The sequence below is a fragment of the Crocodylus porosus genome, unplaced genomic scaffold, assembly GCF_001723895.1.
Source record: "Crocodylus porosus isolate Cpor-Errol unplaced genomic scaffold, CroPor_comp1, whole genome shotgun sequence".
Classification (NCBI taxonomy): Eukaryota; Metazoa; Chordata; order Crocodylia; family Crocodylidae; genus Crocodylus; species Crocodylus porosus.
In genome coordinates, this window is record NW_017728945.1 from 3441627 (window position 1) to 3458630 (window position 17004).

The 17004-nt window shown below is 45.0% G+C and overlaps 1 protein-coding gene across 1 annotated transcript; it reads right to left on the reverse strand.

The window, feature by feature from the left end:
• Positions 1-13124: 13124 nt before the first annotated feature.
• NDUFA11 (NADH:ubiquinone oxidoreductase subunit A11) lies at positions 13125-16997 on the reverse strand. The gene is made up of 4 exons (XM_019550657.1): positions 16856-16997; positions 15242-15334; positions 14572-14694; positions 13125-13294 (listed from the first exon to the last, which is right to left on the reverse strand). Exons 1-4 carry the CDS (start codon positions 16956-16958, stop codon positions 13182-13184), a joined length of 432 nt encoding a protein of 143 aa, XP_019406202.1. The 5' UTR covers positions 16959-16997; the 3' UTR covers positions 13125-13181.
• Positions 16998-17004: the final 7 nt, after the last annotated feature.

Below are 17004 nucleotides of genomic sequence, written 5' to 3' on the forward strand. Positions count from 1 at the left end.
TTGGACGAGGGGGTAAAAAGCACCCTGTTCAAATTTGCTGATGACACTAAGATGTGGGGGGACGTGGGCACACTAGAAGGAAGCAACAGGCTACAATCGGACCTAGACAGGTTACAAGGGTGGGCGGATGAGAATAGGAAGGGATTCAACACAGCCAAGTGCAAAGTGATGCACCTCGGGAGGAACAACCGGCACCATACCTACAGGTTGGGGAACTCCCCTCTTGTCGGCACAGAGGCGGAAAAGGATCTGGGAGTCATCATTGACTCCAAGATGAACATGGGCCGGCAGTGTGGGGAGGCAGTCAGGAAGTCCAAAGAGGTGATCCTCCCCCTCTATGCGGCACTGGTCAGGCCGCAGTTGGAGTACTGCGTCCAGTTCTGGGCACCGCACTTCAAGAGGAATGTGGACAGCATGGAGGGGGTCCAGAGGAGGGCCACTTGCACGATCAGGGGACAGCAGGACAGGCTCTATGAGAGGCTGCGGGACCTGAACCTGTTCAGCCTCCAAAAGAGAAGGCTGAGGGGGAATCTAGTGGCCTGTTATAAACTAGTCAGGGGGGACCAGCAGGCATTGGGGGAGTCCCCGTTTCCCCAAGCACCGCCAGGAGTGACCAGGAATAACGGTCACAAGCTGGCAGAGGGTAGATTTAGGCTTGGTATCAGGAGGTGCTACTTCACCGTCAGAGCAGCTAGGATCTGGAACCAACTTCCAAGAGAAGTGGTGCTGGCTCCTACTCTGGGGGTTTTCAAGAGGAGGTTAGACAAATACCTTGCTGGGGTCATTTGACCCCAGTCCTCTTTCCTGCCATGCAGGGGGTCGGACTAGATGATCTACTCAGGTTCCTTCCGACCCTAGAAACTATGAAACTATAGTCAGGCAGGACTTGCCCTCAGTGAACCCATGTTGGTTGCCTCTGAGCATTATCTCCCCTGCTGGGCCCTTGCAGATGTGCTCTTTGATAAGTTTCTCAAAGGTCTTCCCACTGACCGAGGTAAGATTGACTGGCCTGTAATTGTTGGGGTCCTCTTTTTTCCCCTTCTTGTAAATGGGGACCACATTGGCCCTTTTGCAATCTTCTGGTACTTGACCAGTGCCCCAAGAGTGCTCATAGAGTCGTGCCAGGGGCCCCGCTACGATCCCCGCCAATTCCCTCAGCACCCTCAGGTGAAGAGCATCTGGACCTACCGATTTAAATACGTCCAACCCCTCCAAAAGTTCCCTAACTAGGTCATCCCTGACCCTAGGCATGGCGGTGCCTCCTCTGGGTCCGCCCGCAATTCTAGTGGGGGAAATCTCCCAGTCCCTGATCAGGAATATGGAGGCAAAGAATTCATTAAAGAGGTCAGCTTTTTCATTTGTCACAATCACCAGATTGCAAAACCTATACCGTAGGGGCCCCATGCTACCCAGTGCCTTCTTACTTCCTATATATTTGAAAAAGGACTTTTTATTATCCTTAATTCTGGTCACTAACCCTAGCTTCATCTCAGCCCTGGCCTTCCTAACAGCCTCCCTGCAGTCCCAGACAAGAGAGGTGTAATCTTCCTTGGTGATAGCCCCTTGCTTCCAGTTTGTACACCATCTTTTTTGCCCTCAGGCATCCCTGGATGCCTTTGCTGAGCCATGGGGGCTTCTTAGCACTCCTGCTCCCCTTGGTGCGCATTGGGACTCCCTTTGAGCTCGGAGGATCATCTCCTTGAGGAACAACCACCCATCTTGGACTCCCATCTCATTGAAGCTGTAGCTTACAGAAATCAGCCCTCTTGAAGTCAAGGACCTCTGCCTTGCTGCTTGCTTTCACCACCCTGCACTGGATGGTAAATTCCAGCAGGCGATGGCCACTGTCACCCAGGTGGTCGAATACCCACAGACCCCTTACCAGGTTGTCGCCTGTAGCAAGGACCAAGTCCAGGAAGGCATTTCCCCTGGTGGGACTATGCACCTCCTGGGTTAGGTGAAGGTCCTGTATCCCAGCTAGGAACCTACTGGAGTGGTCGGACCTAGCTGACTGCTCCTCCCAGCAGATGTCTGGGTAGTTTAGGTCACCCATGAAAACCATATCCCTTGACTTTACAGCCTCCATAAGCTGACCTGAGAATTCCAGGTCCAGCTCATCCCCCTGGTGAGGCGGTCTATAAGAGACATCCACTATCAAATCCCTTTCCCCACACCCCCTTGCGTTCTTACCCAAAGCGCCTCAGTCTGCCCCATCTCCGACCCCATCCTGGTCATTGAGGACATGTATTGCTCTTTGACATACAGTGCTATACCCCACCCCGCTCTTTTCCCTGCTCTGTCCCGCCTGTACAGCCTGTATCCCTGAATGTCCACTGCCCAGTCATGGGTAGAATCCCACCAGGTTTCTATGAGCCCCACTAGGTCTGGGTTTTTCCTAGCTAGCAGGAGGGTGAATTCCTCCTGCTTATTCCCCATGCTTTGAGCACTTGTGTAGAGGCATTTGAAGCCTCCTGTAGGTGCCTCAAACGTAAGTGTAGATCAAGGCATTCTTTATCCCTCTCATTACTGTTCTACACAGAGATGGTTTTTTCCACCTCAGTGGAGGATAAAGTACAAGATCCAGAAAGTTACCTTCTTTTGGCAGTCCCAGCAGGAACGCTTGGTGAGAGAGGTGCTATATAGGACACAGTGGTGTGAGGGATAGTGTTTTCCAGATACATTTTTGGTTATCTTTGCAAAATATATGAACTTTTATTGCACCTTGTATGTTTGTCTGGTCAAAGGATGGTCTCAGTCAAGTGGAATGTACAAGGAGAGATCATGAGGAGTGACATTTTTAAGACCAATTTGTTGAAAAAGCACAGATTTCAAATGGCTGATGGCCCACCAGATCCTTCCAGTCCAGCAGCTACAGAGGCCTCAGGGACTAGATAGTAGTGTGATGGAGTGCCCAAAGGCCAACTATCGAGAGGAAGAATTAGAGGAATACCTTCTCAGAATGTCATATTATAAAAATGGTATGGACCAGAGTAGGACGCTTTCCTGAGATTACTGATGGGGATATGGGCTGTAACACAAGAGAAGGTGCTGCGAGGTGAGCTCCCATAAACCGGAAAATTGCGTGCAAGAAAAGGACAGAAATTGATCATTTGTTTTAAAGATGCGATTTGGAAATCAAGGGAAGTGATTGTGTATAGTTACGCTGAGCTACCAGTTAAAGACATTCTAAACAGGGCTGAATAAGTTAAACCTGTGCTATGCAAGAGAACAAGAATCAGGAGGCAAAAACTGGAAAGTGAGTGGCAGAGGGCCTGCGGGCAGTTCCATGAATGTTGTGCAAAATGTTGAATGTACACGACTCGGGGCGGTTTTTTTCCTTGTGCACGGTATTAATGGACATGGTTTTGTGCTCTTCAGTTTGTTAGTTTTTTGCGTTTTCTGGGTTTTCTTGTTTTTTGTTTTCTTCTTTTGTTTTATTTTGCTCTGTTTCAACCCCTATGTTTGAATAATAGTGTGTTAAATGAGGTTTAGGGTGAGGAAATTATACATCTTTTTGGTCCACTTGGTGGAAGTGGGAAAAGTGTCTTAATGTTAAATGTAATAGATCATTGGATTTAGTGGGAAGTTTCTGTTAAAAAAAGAAATATATATTATTTTGATATTTCTATAAGTTTTTTTTTTAAATTCTGTCTCCCTGCTCCTGTATTCTGATCATAGATCTGAACACCTGTCGCTGGCCCTGCTCACACTTCATCCTCTACCTGTTTCATGACTCAGATTATTTGAAACTCGGCTCTCCCAGGTACCTGTCCCAGCTTGCTCCCTGACCTTGATCGGCCTGCCATTTGAGCCTCGATTTGGACTCTGACCTTCTGGCTTTGACTCAGCTACCCCTCAGCCCTCTGGCTATTGGGGCACACACTAACCACTTGTCAGACTGCGTAAGCCTTGGTGCATGACACTAGACTAGGACTATAGCAGAATCTTAGTAAGGAGGGTGAGTCTATTGAGGAGAATGAGGGCAAGGATCTTCCCAGCTATAGATAGGAGCGCAATACCACAATAATTGCTGCAACCACTCTATCTCCTTTCTTTAATATGACATTTTGGCATTTCAGGTGACTGGAATTCTGTCCATGTTTCCAGATTTTCAGAATAACAATATGTGGTTTTCATCTGCTTCAAGGCCTCTTGATAAATTGGTGCATCTGGGGTGTTGTAGAATGGTTTTGATGGTATTATCTGTGAGAATCTGAGTTCAGAAGTCCTTGAAAGTGGTCCTGCCACTATGCAATGATGGTGATGCCATCTCTAAAGAGTGTTACTCCATCTCTGGACCACGGAGGAATGGCTTCTTGTTTGCCTGGCCCATAGATAGCTTCGGTTACACTGAAGAAGCTATGCATGTCATAGCTGTTGGCAAACTTTTGCATCTCTTTCGCTTTGTCCTCCCACTTTTGCTCTCAAATCTTCCTCTGGGTCTTGGCTTTAATATAGCTTATTTCTGTTTGGAGTTGATGTCATTCTGCCAAGTTTTAAAGGCTCTCTCTCTTTTTTCTATCAGTGAGAGCTTGAATTTCCCAATCTCTCTCATCAAACCAGTTCTGACGTTCCTTGGTGAAGAAGTCTAGAGATTCTTTGCATGCTTCATGGAGTGGCTCAAGAAAGGCACCCCCAGTGATCAATGGTGTCAAGATTATCAGGGAAAACAGATTTCTCACTGAGGCATGGAGTTTATTGCTTTTAGAAGGATCTGTCAAGCGCTTGATATTGAAGCTCTTTCTTAATTTGTTTACATCACTCTAGTGCGATACAAATGGACATGACATACAATATCACACAATGATCCACTTAGCAATCATCTGTGCTCATCATGGCTCTAGTAACAAATAAGTTGTGATGGTCCCAAGTATGCATTATAACATAATCAATCAGGTGCCAGTGTTTCAAATGGGTATGCATTCAGGATGTCATCCATTTGGTGCTTTGGTGAAACAGAGTTCCTCATGACTGTATCACATTCTGAGCCTTTGTCCAGGACAATTCCATTTGAGTTGACATTCCCTCAACACTTTCTTCCCAAGTGTTCAGAGTCCCTTCCCACTGTAGCATTACAATTGCCAAGAAGAATTATTTTATCTTCTTTGGAGACAGATGACAGGACTTGATCAAGTTTTAAAGTAGAATTCTTTTTTTGTTTCATCATCTGCATCAAAGGTCTGGGCATATGTACTGATGGATCATAGGAAAATAGGGCTTGAATGGATCTCACAAAGTTAGAGAACAGTCCCCTGTTCAAGACAGGCTCATCCCTGATTAAACCAACCTAGCCAAGGGTCTATCAAACCTGCTCATGAACATTTTCAGGGATGGAGATTCTACAACTTCTCTATGTACCCTGTTCCATCCTTGAGTACCCTCATAGCCAGAAAGTTCCTCCTAAACTAAACCTAAATTTCCCCTGCTACAGCTTGAGGCTATTTGTCCTAGTTCTGTCCCCTATTGTCACAGAGAAGAGCCCATGTCTATCCTCTCTATAATCATCCCTTGGGTACTTGAAGACTTTTTTCTCTTCTACTGACTAAATAACCCTAGCCCCTTTAGCTTTTCAGTGTAAGCTATGCTTCCTAGATCTCTAATAATTTTATAGCTCTCTACTGGACTCTTTCCAATGTGTTCATATCCTTCTTGAAGTATGGGGCCCTGAACTGGACATACTACCCCAAGTAAGGTCTCAACAGTGTGGAAGAATCACTTCCCTTGATTTTCAGTAACCCAGAATAATATTGCTTTTTTTTTTTTCTTCCCAACAAGAGCACTCTTGGCTTATGTCTACTATAACCCCCAGATCCCTCTCTTCATTATTGCAGTCTAGCTACTCATTCCTCAGTCTGTATTTGTGCATGTCCTTGCTGAATCTCATCTGATGTACTGTGGACCATTTCTCCAGTCTATTCAAATCATTCTGGATCTTAGCCCTGCCCTCTGGAGCGTCTGCATCTCCACCCAACTTGGTGTCAGCTGCAAATGCGATAGGTGTGCACTCAATCCTATCATACAAAGAACTGGCTGGATCATTGCACTCAACCAGTAATGTAGCCACCTTATAATACCTTCATCCCTTTAGGCTGTGTTTCCTTAGCTTAATGAGAATGCAATGGGAGACTTTGTCAAAAGGCTTGCTAAAGCAAGGGTATATCATATTATTACTTTTCTCCCATTCACAGAACCTGTTACCTTATTACAAAAGGAAATTTAAGTTGGTCAGATATGACTTGCTCTTAGTGAATCAATGCTGCATGTTCTTAATCACCTTGCTCTCCTCTATCAGCTTCACAGTTGATTCCTTGAGAACCTGCTCCATGGCCTTTTCATGTACTGAGATTGGGTTGACTAGTGTGTAGTTCCCCAGATCCTCCTTTTTCCCTTTCTTAAAGATGGGCACTATATTTGCCTCTTTCAATCATACAGGACCTCACTAGACCTCTGTGAATTCTCAAAAAAGATAGATAATGGGTCTAAAATACCACAGCAAATTCTTTTAGTACCTTAGGGTACATCCTATCCAACCCTCCCACCTTGAAAGCATCTAGCTTCTGTTATTAATTCCTATTCTGTTCTTCCACTGTTCTAGGCTGTTTTTGTCTTTCCTGCTAACTGAGCTCATCAGTTGAGGGTTCCATTGTGCAACAGGCTGCACAGACCCTGATACGATGGGATGATGCATATGGTAGGCCTCACTGGAGTGTTAATCTACCTATTACTTAGTGCCTATACAAACCACACAAAGGCTCTGCTAAATCACTGATCCAGGCCTCACTTGGAATGGAACTCAATATTATGACATATGGCCTCTATAGGGCATTATCACAAGGTAAATGTATAGATAGTGACTGATAAGACTGTATAGGAAACCTAAATAAGGATAATCTGGAAAATCTTGTAGGTCATTCAAAAGATGCCCAGGTTTAGGTTGTTGAACCTCAAAAGGGAGTGCAACGAAAAGTCTTTTGCCCTAGCAGTAGCCATACAACATGCCTTTATTCATTAGGGGTGCGAGAAATGGGCCATGTTCGATTCATATTCAGCCTGAATCAGTGACAGTGATTCAGATCATTGCGCCCAATTCAATTGGGCCAAATCCAAATCTGAAGATTCGATGCTGATTCAGAGAAGCAGCGATTCAGTCATAGACATAGCTTTAAATGCTTTTTCTATATACCTCAAGGTACCAGGCGCGGCTTGTGAACACTGAGATGCTAGGGCAGATGGAGCATCCCGCAGAAGCATAGAAGGGCCCCCCGCGTGCTTGGCAGCAGACCCAGAAGTGGACCGGAAGTACTTCTGGTCCACTTCTGGGTCCCCCCCCCCCCGCCAGCTTGGTGATCAGTCGCAGGGGGACTCTAGGTGCCCCCCCAGACCCAGGAGGCACTGGTCACCAAGCTGGGGAGTAATAGGGGGCTCCCCAGTGGACCAGAAGTGCTTCTGGTCCCTCCCAGGTCTGCTGCCAAGTGCACTGGGGACCCCCCCCATACTCCTGTGGGATGCTCCATCTGCTCCACCATCACAGCATTCATGAGCCGCCTGATACCCTGAGGTACGCAGAAAAAACATTTAAAGCTGTGTCTATGTCCGAATTGCCGAATCTTTCCGAATTGATTCAGAGGGTTCTGATTCGATTCAGACATATTAAAGGGTCTCCTCATTAGATTTGGATTCAGAGATTCAGCCATTGAATCGGGTTGAATCTCTGCCGAATCAAAATCAGGGACCAAAGCTTTGCACAGCCCTATTATTCATGCTCTGTGCTGAGTCCATAGAGGATTCTGTGCACTTCCAACTCCTCTCTGCCAAATAATTTGTCACATACTTCACGAGGGGGGGAGAAGCACCCAGCCAGAAGGCAGCGCCCAGGACTCACCAAGCTCATCAGCTGAGGGTTCCATTGTGCAACAGGCTACACAGAACCTGACAGGCTGGGTTGAAAGACAGCATGTGGACATGTGGATCATAAAACTTATTATTGTAGTAGTTTCTTTCTCTTTCAAGTATTTGTCAACATGCACACTCCCAGCATGGCTGACTCCAAAGAACTACTCAGACTTCACTCTTTTCTGAGAAAAGGAAACTCACTATATTGCTGAGACCCATCCCATACCCATGCTGTACAAGCAGTTCCAAGAATTATGCCTTTCTTCACTGAGGTTCAAAGAAAATTATGGAAGCAGAATTGCTTCAGCTAGGTTGCGGTCTGCATTGTTAGCCATGCAGAATCCTACCCTATCCTGCACAGCACTTTCAGAGAAGTCAGGAAGGCATGAAAGTCAGAAAGGCATGAAAGAATTGGTGCTGTCAGCAGCAGCACCAATTCTCCTGGTGCTGGGTGCAGGCTGCACTCAGCAACAGTCCCAGCCAGCAATAGCAGCCTCCTCTGATCTGGCAGGCAGATTAGGGGCCCACCCGCACCCCCAGGAGGAGTCTGGCAGAGCCCAGCAGCCCTCCCAGGGGTGCTAGCTCCCAGAACTCCCTGCTGGATCACAGGAGGCTGCCACTGCTGGCAAGTGACAGTTTTGCTTGTCAGCATCTTGAGGTGGTTTCCCAGAAACCCCTTCACCTATTCTCCTTGAAACTTGGCAGGCTTCAAGCACTCAGAAGGGGCTACCATCCCTGCAAGTTTCATCCGAATCAGGCTAGAAATTAAAAAGTTATAGGCAGTTTCATGCTTCCCCATTGTAGCCCATGGGCAAAACATCAAAACAGCATCGATCAGCGAAATAGCTTCAACCAAACGAAATAGAACAGTGCTTTCAAAACTAAACGAAACTCAAAACACAACACTGTTCCGTTGAAACAGAAGCCGAAGCAGAAGGGTGCTGTTTCACACAGCCTTACAGCTCAACAACACCCTAACACTAAGAGGTAAATTAGATAATGGAGGCAATGGTTCCACAGGTTCCCAGAATAAGGTGGAAGAGATTACACTTCCTAGTTTGTTGATGTAGAACAGGGGTTTCAAACTCACCTGGGGCCCAGGCCCATGGTGCTTCTTGCAGGCTGGCTCCAACCTGGGGTCTGAGAGCTGGGCTCCTATAGCTGCAGCGGTTGCAGCAGCACAGGATCTGGCAAGGGAAGGAGCACTGCTGGGTCTGGGGACCACAGCAGCCACACAAAGTCTAGTAGAGGTAGCAGGATCTGGCAGTAGTGGTAGGGATACAGGGTTTGGTGAGTGTGGCAGGGCACTGTTGGTGCCTGCCACTTTAAGGACTCAGCCAAGCAGCCAGCAGGCCGCCTATATAAACAGCACAGTTCACTGCTGGCAGGCAAGCAGTAACATTGCCTGGGCGCAAGGCTGCTTGGAACATCCTGGAGGTAAGGGCAGGAGCTGTAGGGGATGGCTTGGAGGCTCCTGGTCCTGGGCATGACCTAAAACTGCACCCTGCCAGGAGCGGGTGGCCTAGTGGGGCTCCCAGTGGCACAGGAGCCCCCAGAAAATGTCTGGCTTACCACCCTGGTGAAAAGCATGTCGGGGTGCCTGAATAACCCCAGCCCTCACAACAATGGTTACCCCTTTGTAGGGTCCAGAAGGCAGACCCAGGAGTGAGAGTGAGGCTACACTCAGAAGCCTGACTTGAAATCCCTTGACTGGTCAATGCTGCGGCCAGGATCAGAAGGGTCGAAGGGTCAGGGGCCCACTGCGAGGGATGCCCAGAGCTGAGGGCCTGGGGTTCCTACTGGCCTGGAGATGAGGTCAGGGCCAGTGTAGCCAAAGGTCCCAGGAGGACCACATGCGTAAGGGAGAAAAGCTCAGGGAGCTAGGTAGCCTAGAATGAAGGCAGAGTAGGCCACCTGAGTGGAGGGATCCAGGTGGGGTCCAGACTGGAGGATTCTGGGGCCCAGAGTAGGGCCAGTGACATTAACAACTGTGGATGCCATCTGTGAGGCTTGGGCTGTGGTGTAGGGGAAGAATGGAGCCACAGATAGCACCCCCTGGCATCGGGGCAAGAAATGGGCAGCCTCCTGCCTAATTAACATCCTAATTAAATATTATCAAGGCATGGCAGGAGAAGACAGGCAGTTGGCCCAGAACAGGTGGGCAGGGCATTGGTAGATCAGCCCAGAGAAGGCCCCCCACTACAGTGGGGCATGGTCAGTTCAGGGTCCAGCAGTGGCCGTGCCCAGCACTGGCCAAGGGCCCAAATTCCAGTGCTCTCTGGTAGCCCAGTGGGAAACCTTAAAAGGTTTCAGCCCGCATGCTGTATGCTTGACACCCACAACATAATAAGGTAGTGGTATTTGTCCATCATGATCACTGTCCTTCACTGTGATGCATGAATGCCTAGCATATATTTTCATGCCACTTTGAGCTGAAGTATGCTCATGTGACATGAATACCAAGGTCAATTTAGCAATTCTAGGATGGAAATCATCAAACCCCTGCCCCCCACCCCCCCGCATTTGAAAATGTTAAGGTTTTTAAGTTTTACTTCCACTTTAGTCACTATAACTTGAATTATCCTACCACTGCTGCATTCGTTTCCATTTTCCATCCTGTTTTTCCCCCTTTACCTTTATTACTGCTTTATTCTTCAGAGTTATTTGTACTTATAATAAATATATATCACAGTGAATTATATTTCCAAAATGCATTGTACTCTTATTGAGACCCATTGTGGAAGCTTCTCAGTAGTTAATCTGCCATTTATTTTATTAGATTTATATTCCACCATATGATATGCATTTTAAGTACAGCACATAAAAAGGAGACATTTATGTTTTTGATCTTATCAGTATCCAGCTATGAGTGTTGCATCTCTATGATCTGCTAACTTCTGTAATATTTACAAGATAAAAGGAGAATGCATTGGATGCATGAAATATTCCATGTTTTAAACTAGCTGGTTGTAAGTCTAGACAAGGTGAACTTGCTCCACTCTCTATAGATGTAACACGCCCTAAATTTGTTAATTATTGGGTAACCTGTCTTTAAACTCTCCAATCTTCTTGATTACGGTAACTAGCTCCCAGAATTTCTTAAAGCATTCCCTTTTGGAAACCTAAGTTTTTGTTTAAATTAAATGAAAGGATAAACCAAATTATTACCTGTAACATGATCATTACTTGGCAAAAGCATGTCTAAAATAGCATCGCCTCTTGTTGGTTCAGTGACTACATTATGAAGAAATGTGTCAATTATTATCTCCACAAATAACTCTATCTACCATTCTTAGTAATTTTGATATTGTGGACAACAAAAGCTAAGGACTCCATAATAGCATTACTGCTGGTAGTAATACTCCATTTTATGTTACCCATGCTTTCACTTCTTATTGCATTACAGTCTATCACACCATTAACATAACACTACTGCATCATTTTTATCTATATTCTTAAACAATGCATATCCTTTAATGCACATAAAATCACAGAATATTAGGGTTGGAAGGGACCTCAGGAGGTCATCTAGTCCAATTTCCTGCTCAAAGTAGGATCATCCCCAACTAGATCAGCCCAGCAAAAGCTTTATCTAGCCAGGTTTTGAAAGCCTCCAAAGATGGAGCTTCTACTACCTCTGTGGGTAACCTGTCCCAGTGTTGTACTACCCTCTAGGTGAGAAAATTCTTCCTAATAGCCAACCTGAATTTTCCTGCTGCAACTTGAGACCATTGCTCCTTGTTCTGTCATCTGCTACCACATTTTCTAATTATACTTGTTAATCCACCATATTTCTGCTATGCATATAGCAACTGGTTTATGTTGTTCTAGATCCTATATTTTACTGCCTAAGTACCTTGTATTATGATATAACCATCTTGGTCATTTCCTTCTGAGCTTTACTATTTATATATGCATATACTGTATTTTCTCACATACACCCCCCCCCCTATAAGGCACAACCTTATTTTTGGGAAGGCAATATGAAGGAAAGAGAGATTTTTCCAGAGTTATGGCTGCATAGAGCAAGGACAGGACCTAATCTTCAGCTCACTCACCTTTCCCTTTCCTGCTTAACCAAAAGCTGAAACCCTAGCTGCTGCTGAAGACTGTTTCTTCCTGGGTAGATCTATAATTTTTAAAAGTGCTAAAAATATTCTGTACAGTTGTGAAATAAGACATGAGGCCAGGAGTATCTACAAGACAGCAAAATAGCCAAAAGAACATCTAGCTCACTTAGTAGAACATCAACACCATTAAGAAGGAGAGACGCTTATGGAAGGAAGAACAATTAAAGTCAAATGACTCCCTCAGCTGCCTGAACAAAAATGGCCATTTTTACTGCAGGCAGGAATCAAAGCAGGGTACTTCTATTCCAGACTCCTTATGGGAGAGTAAATTAAGAGATGTTTGTGTAACTTCTGTGCTTGTTTTAGCTCATTTACCTTAGTATGTAGGTACATAATACAGTGAAAGATCTCTACCTATTTTTAAAAATAGGTAGAGCGCTTTCACTGAATTGCTTACCTGCATACTGTTCCCATCAACATCAGTGCTTGCTTTCCCCTTGAAACAATAATCCTGCCCTCTAGTGGTTTTTTCCATATTATATTCTCATTTACTTAATTTTTCCTGTGCTCGCATATTAAAAACAAGCACATAAATAACACAAATATCTCCTAATTGACTCCTCAGTCCATAACTTAGAGCTCTTATAGCAAAATGTACAAATCTTATAAAAAAAAAAAGATAGTGCTCCAGACTCTGATAAAGTCTATCCCTCAAGAATATTCTATCAAATTTCCTCAAAATGGTCAAATTATTTCACAACCTTCCTCCTAGCACATCACTCCTTAAGGTACCTGTTGATTTTCACTGTCTTTTCACACCTTTATCCTTTTATGGTGACTACAGAATTCCAGTGACTCATTATTTCCCCACTTCTTTGAGTATCTTTTTGTCATGTGAGACAGTTGCTTTTTATTTATTCCAGCACAGTGGGTCTCAGCAAGATGAATTACCAAGGTCATAATAGAACTAGTAACTGCTGATGTGGGAGTGACATGTAGGAACCGCTTACAGGAGTGGCCAGTGAACTGATGTTACTCTAAGAAAATAAACTCGGTTATTTAGTTCCAGAAAATGAATACTGTACATTACCAGTCCTCTAACTTTCATTTGATGTAGCTGCAGAGCTTGATATTGGTCATTCTAAATTCAATAAAACAACCAACGATTCAACAACATCTTTAATGTGTAATGCATTATTACACAGAACATTTGAAAGCTTATACCTGGGGAGGTGGTGCAAACTTCCAGCCCTCTTTCTTGCTTATTTTTGTAAAAGCAGCCAGAAGTCCTAGCCCAACACATGCACCAGTACCAGTAGTAAAGCTGTGAGCTGGGAGGAGAAAAGAAGAAATTAATCTGTAACTTAGCACTAGAAAGTAAGTCAATTTCAAAGACTCAGATTTTTCTTTTGATACTGATTCTACTTTGACTGCAAACAAAATACAGGGCTGATTAGAAAGAGAAAGCTAGGGTTACTTTTTTTAAAAAGTGTTGTTTTCATGAAGTTGTACAATGCTTGATGCTTTCTCCCTCACAGGTCTGTCTCCCATGACTTTCAAAATACTAACTACACAGTTTACACACTACAGTAATGTTTATTGCATTTTAATGCCACAAACTTGGCATGCTGCCCACCTAAGAAAGGTATAACTTGATTCTTTTTTTTTTGTGAGCATCAATATTTTTAAGTGCTCACACCTAAAAACAGCCTGTAAAACAACAGGCCTTGCATAATATCTTTGAAGGCTTATTCTGACCCTCCAACCCTGTATTTTGAGATATCTTAACTCTGCAAACATGCAAAAACTTTTCAGAGCTGGCAAAGTAAGAATACCTTTCTTGTCACACGGCAAACCCAGAGTCCCACAATGACTTTTGATACTATACCATATCAGTTTCGCTCCATAACATTATAGGCCAGTGATCTGCATTAACCAGGATGCAAACTCATTTAGCACAGAAACAAATGCAGACTTCTTTCCCTCAGATAAGTATACCTTTCCTGGTTTTCTAAGGGTATCCCAGAATTAATTACTTTGACATTACTGATGCAAGATGACAGTGACATTTTGAGACATCTTCCCTGAACAAAATATCCCGAGATATCACAAGGAAAAAAAACCTTAATTTAAACTCCATTTGTGTATACAGCCAGGCCAATGCAGACACCTCTGAGCTTTCTCTATTCAGTTCATAGTTCATCTCTGAGGCTCTCTTATCCATTACTCTAGCAACACATATTTTGGCATAAGTCTAGACCAGCTTAATTTTTCAGACCTTGACATGGATTGCAAAATGGAGCATTTCTTGGGGTGACACGAAAGGAGCCTAATCTTGTAGGCAAGGGTGTCTGTGATAGTTGAAACTATGATGGGAGTTTTAGAATTTGCTCCAATAGGCAGCTATTTAATGAAGGATGAGCTCTAACCATTGACAGCACCTGTATACAGAGAGCACTTGAGCAGATAAGCTTTTTAATATATTAAAATGATATCGATAAAAATTTCCAGGGTAAAGAGGTAACTTTCCTACACATATAGAAGTAAGAATTAGACAATTATTAATACTTCCTGCTGTATTTCCAAAACCATGCTCATCAGAACTTACCTCTTGCACCAAAGATCATTCCTGAAGTGCAGCCTCCTATGAAATAGTTTAAAGGATCCTCTGGTTTCTCTCTGATTTGGGCACTGAAGCAAGTGGTCAATCCAAAAACTGCTCCTACTGTAGCTGTGAGGAAAAGTGAAAATAAAGAGCAAGCAAGGAACTAAAAGATACAATATAGGGAATACGTTTTCCAAAGACCTGGTGCTGTAGGAACAGATACAAGAATTAGAGCTTCAGCCTTCTAGGGAACAGAGGAAGCAAACTAAGAATTTGTTTCTATAAAGAATCAGCAGGTTACTGAAGAACGACACTTTCTAGTCAAGTGAAACGAACATGCAGATCTGTTAAATTCAGTATCCATATTACTGCAAGCTCGTTGTATTCAAAAAGATGTCAACAAGCAAATCAAAAATGGTTTTGTAAAATACGGCATTTCTGTATACATAAACATTTTCCAGATGACAACACAGGGGCAGAATGGTGAAATAAGTTACCTGATATCAAACACATGTGAATAGCAAGCCTGGGGATAAAAGCCAGTAGACCTTCCTGAAACAAGTCACCACATCAGTTTCTTTCCTACCAACATTATTTTAGTGGCCTATTCTTACAACCACATAAAGACTTCATGCAAAAGACTCAGGTGTTGAGAGAATTAAGGCTTCCTTACCCATTGTGACAGTGCTTGCGGTTGCTACTTGCACAGCTTTAAGGGCAGGGCTCGTCTCCTTCAATATAATGTGAAAAATTGAACCAATCAGGCCTGTAAAAGAAAAAAAAAAAAGATTAAAGAGCAGCAGGACACAACTTTTGAAGAAGGGCATCTTGAACGTTAAGTCCCATCATCACAAAACTGTAGTCCTTGGCTTACCTAACAGTTTTCATCAGAAACCTGTACTGCTGCTATTCCAACCAGTTTACTGAACAAGAGACAGGGCAAATTCCTGGTTTGATTAAAATCAATACCAAACTCCCATCAACTTTGATTAAGCCAAATCAGTAAATGGACTGTCTATTATTTAAAATATTTCAGCATGCCAAAATGACCTGATATAGGTAGGCTAAGAGAGGTAGTAGCTGTGCTGGTCTGAAGTCAGTCAGAAGGCGGGTCGTATATGCATCATTATTGACCAAGATTCTTTTTTTTTTTTTTTTTTTTGGTATACAAGTGAGAACAGGAGAAACAAACATTAAACCCGTAGGAACAAAGGGGTTACAAAAGCAGGCAGGCCTGGTGAATACACATGGCTATAGCACTGCTTCTTCCCCATTCATTTAGGGGCAGGTGCCCCATGATCTGCTAGCCTCGCCAAAGCTCCCGCAGGACCTTCTCTGGTGCAGGTTTTTGTACCCTTGACTTGCTGTCTGCTTCAAGCACAGGCAACTCCATATATCAGAACAAAGGCCACTTACAGATGGGGCGTGGGGGAGGGGGTAAGTGGGGACCAGCTCTTTCATTAAAGTATTGTGAAGAACGATGCACTGGGGGATGGAAAGGCGCACAGGACTTGAACACAACATTAAATACTTGGCAACAAAACATTTTACAGAAAACTGAAAGTCAAATAACTGCTGGGTACAAGTGCTGCCCTCTTTAAAAAATGGAAAAATTGAGACACAGAAGAAAAATAACTTATCTAACCCAGTGCCCGTTTAAGATGGTGTAAGACAGTGTCTCCCACACCGTGGGTCACAAGAATAAATGAAAGGGTCACAAACAAACTCTAAAAATGGATCAACACGCTTGTAAAAATGGATCCTAGTTTAAAGGAGAAAACGGGGGAACCCGTGGGATTTCCCTCAGAGACTGGCAGCGTTCCAGCCTGCGAGGGGCTCCCAGGGGCCCCCCGTGTCCCAGCGACACCCCCCACTGCCCCACGCACAAAGGGCTGGGGACACTGAGGCCACCAATGCTTGCAAATGGGTCCTGGTACAAAAAGGGTTGAGAACCACCAGGGTAAGAGGCCTCCTGCTACCCTGAAAGTACTGAACGAGTGCCCTCGGCAGGCAGGACTGGAGAGGAAGGCGGCAGTCCTTGTGATACCCTCCCACCCAACTCCCAACGGTTCTGGGCCTCGCACTTCAGCCGGATCACAGCTTCAAGAGCCAGCTATGCAAAATCCCCGCCGCGGGATTTCGGGGGGGAGGGGGGCAACCCAGGGTTACCCCGCCTGCCCCAACCCGGTGGGGCACCAGCTGCTTCCCGCCGCGCCAGGACACAGCAGGCCGCAGAGACAAGGCCCCGGGCCGCAGCGGGCCCCGGTGGCTGCCGCGCTGTGCTCACCCACAGCGGCCCCGACGCGGCCCGTGAGCCAGGCCTTCTGGACGCAGTTGGTGCCGTCCGGGATCTCCCAGTACTTGGCCAAGTCGCTCCGGATCAAGGGCATCTTGCCGGCGGCCTCCTGCGCCCGGGCAACGCCTGCTCTCGCGAGT

Bases quoted from the DNA above. Each gene is read 5' to 3' on its own strand.
- NDUFA11 (XM_019550657.1), bottom strand. From the start codon at position 16,958: ATGCCCTTGATCCGGAGCGACTTGGCCAAGTACTGGGAGATCCCGGAC. The intron at 14,695-15,241 runs GTAAGGAAGCCT...TTTTCCTCACAG, and splicing joins CGCAAGCACTGTCACAATGG to CTACAGTAGGAGCAGTTTTT. The intron at 13,295-14,571 runs GTAAGTTCTGAT...TTCTCCTCCCAG, and splicing joins AATGATCTTTGGTGCAAGAG to CTCACAGCTTTACTACTGGT.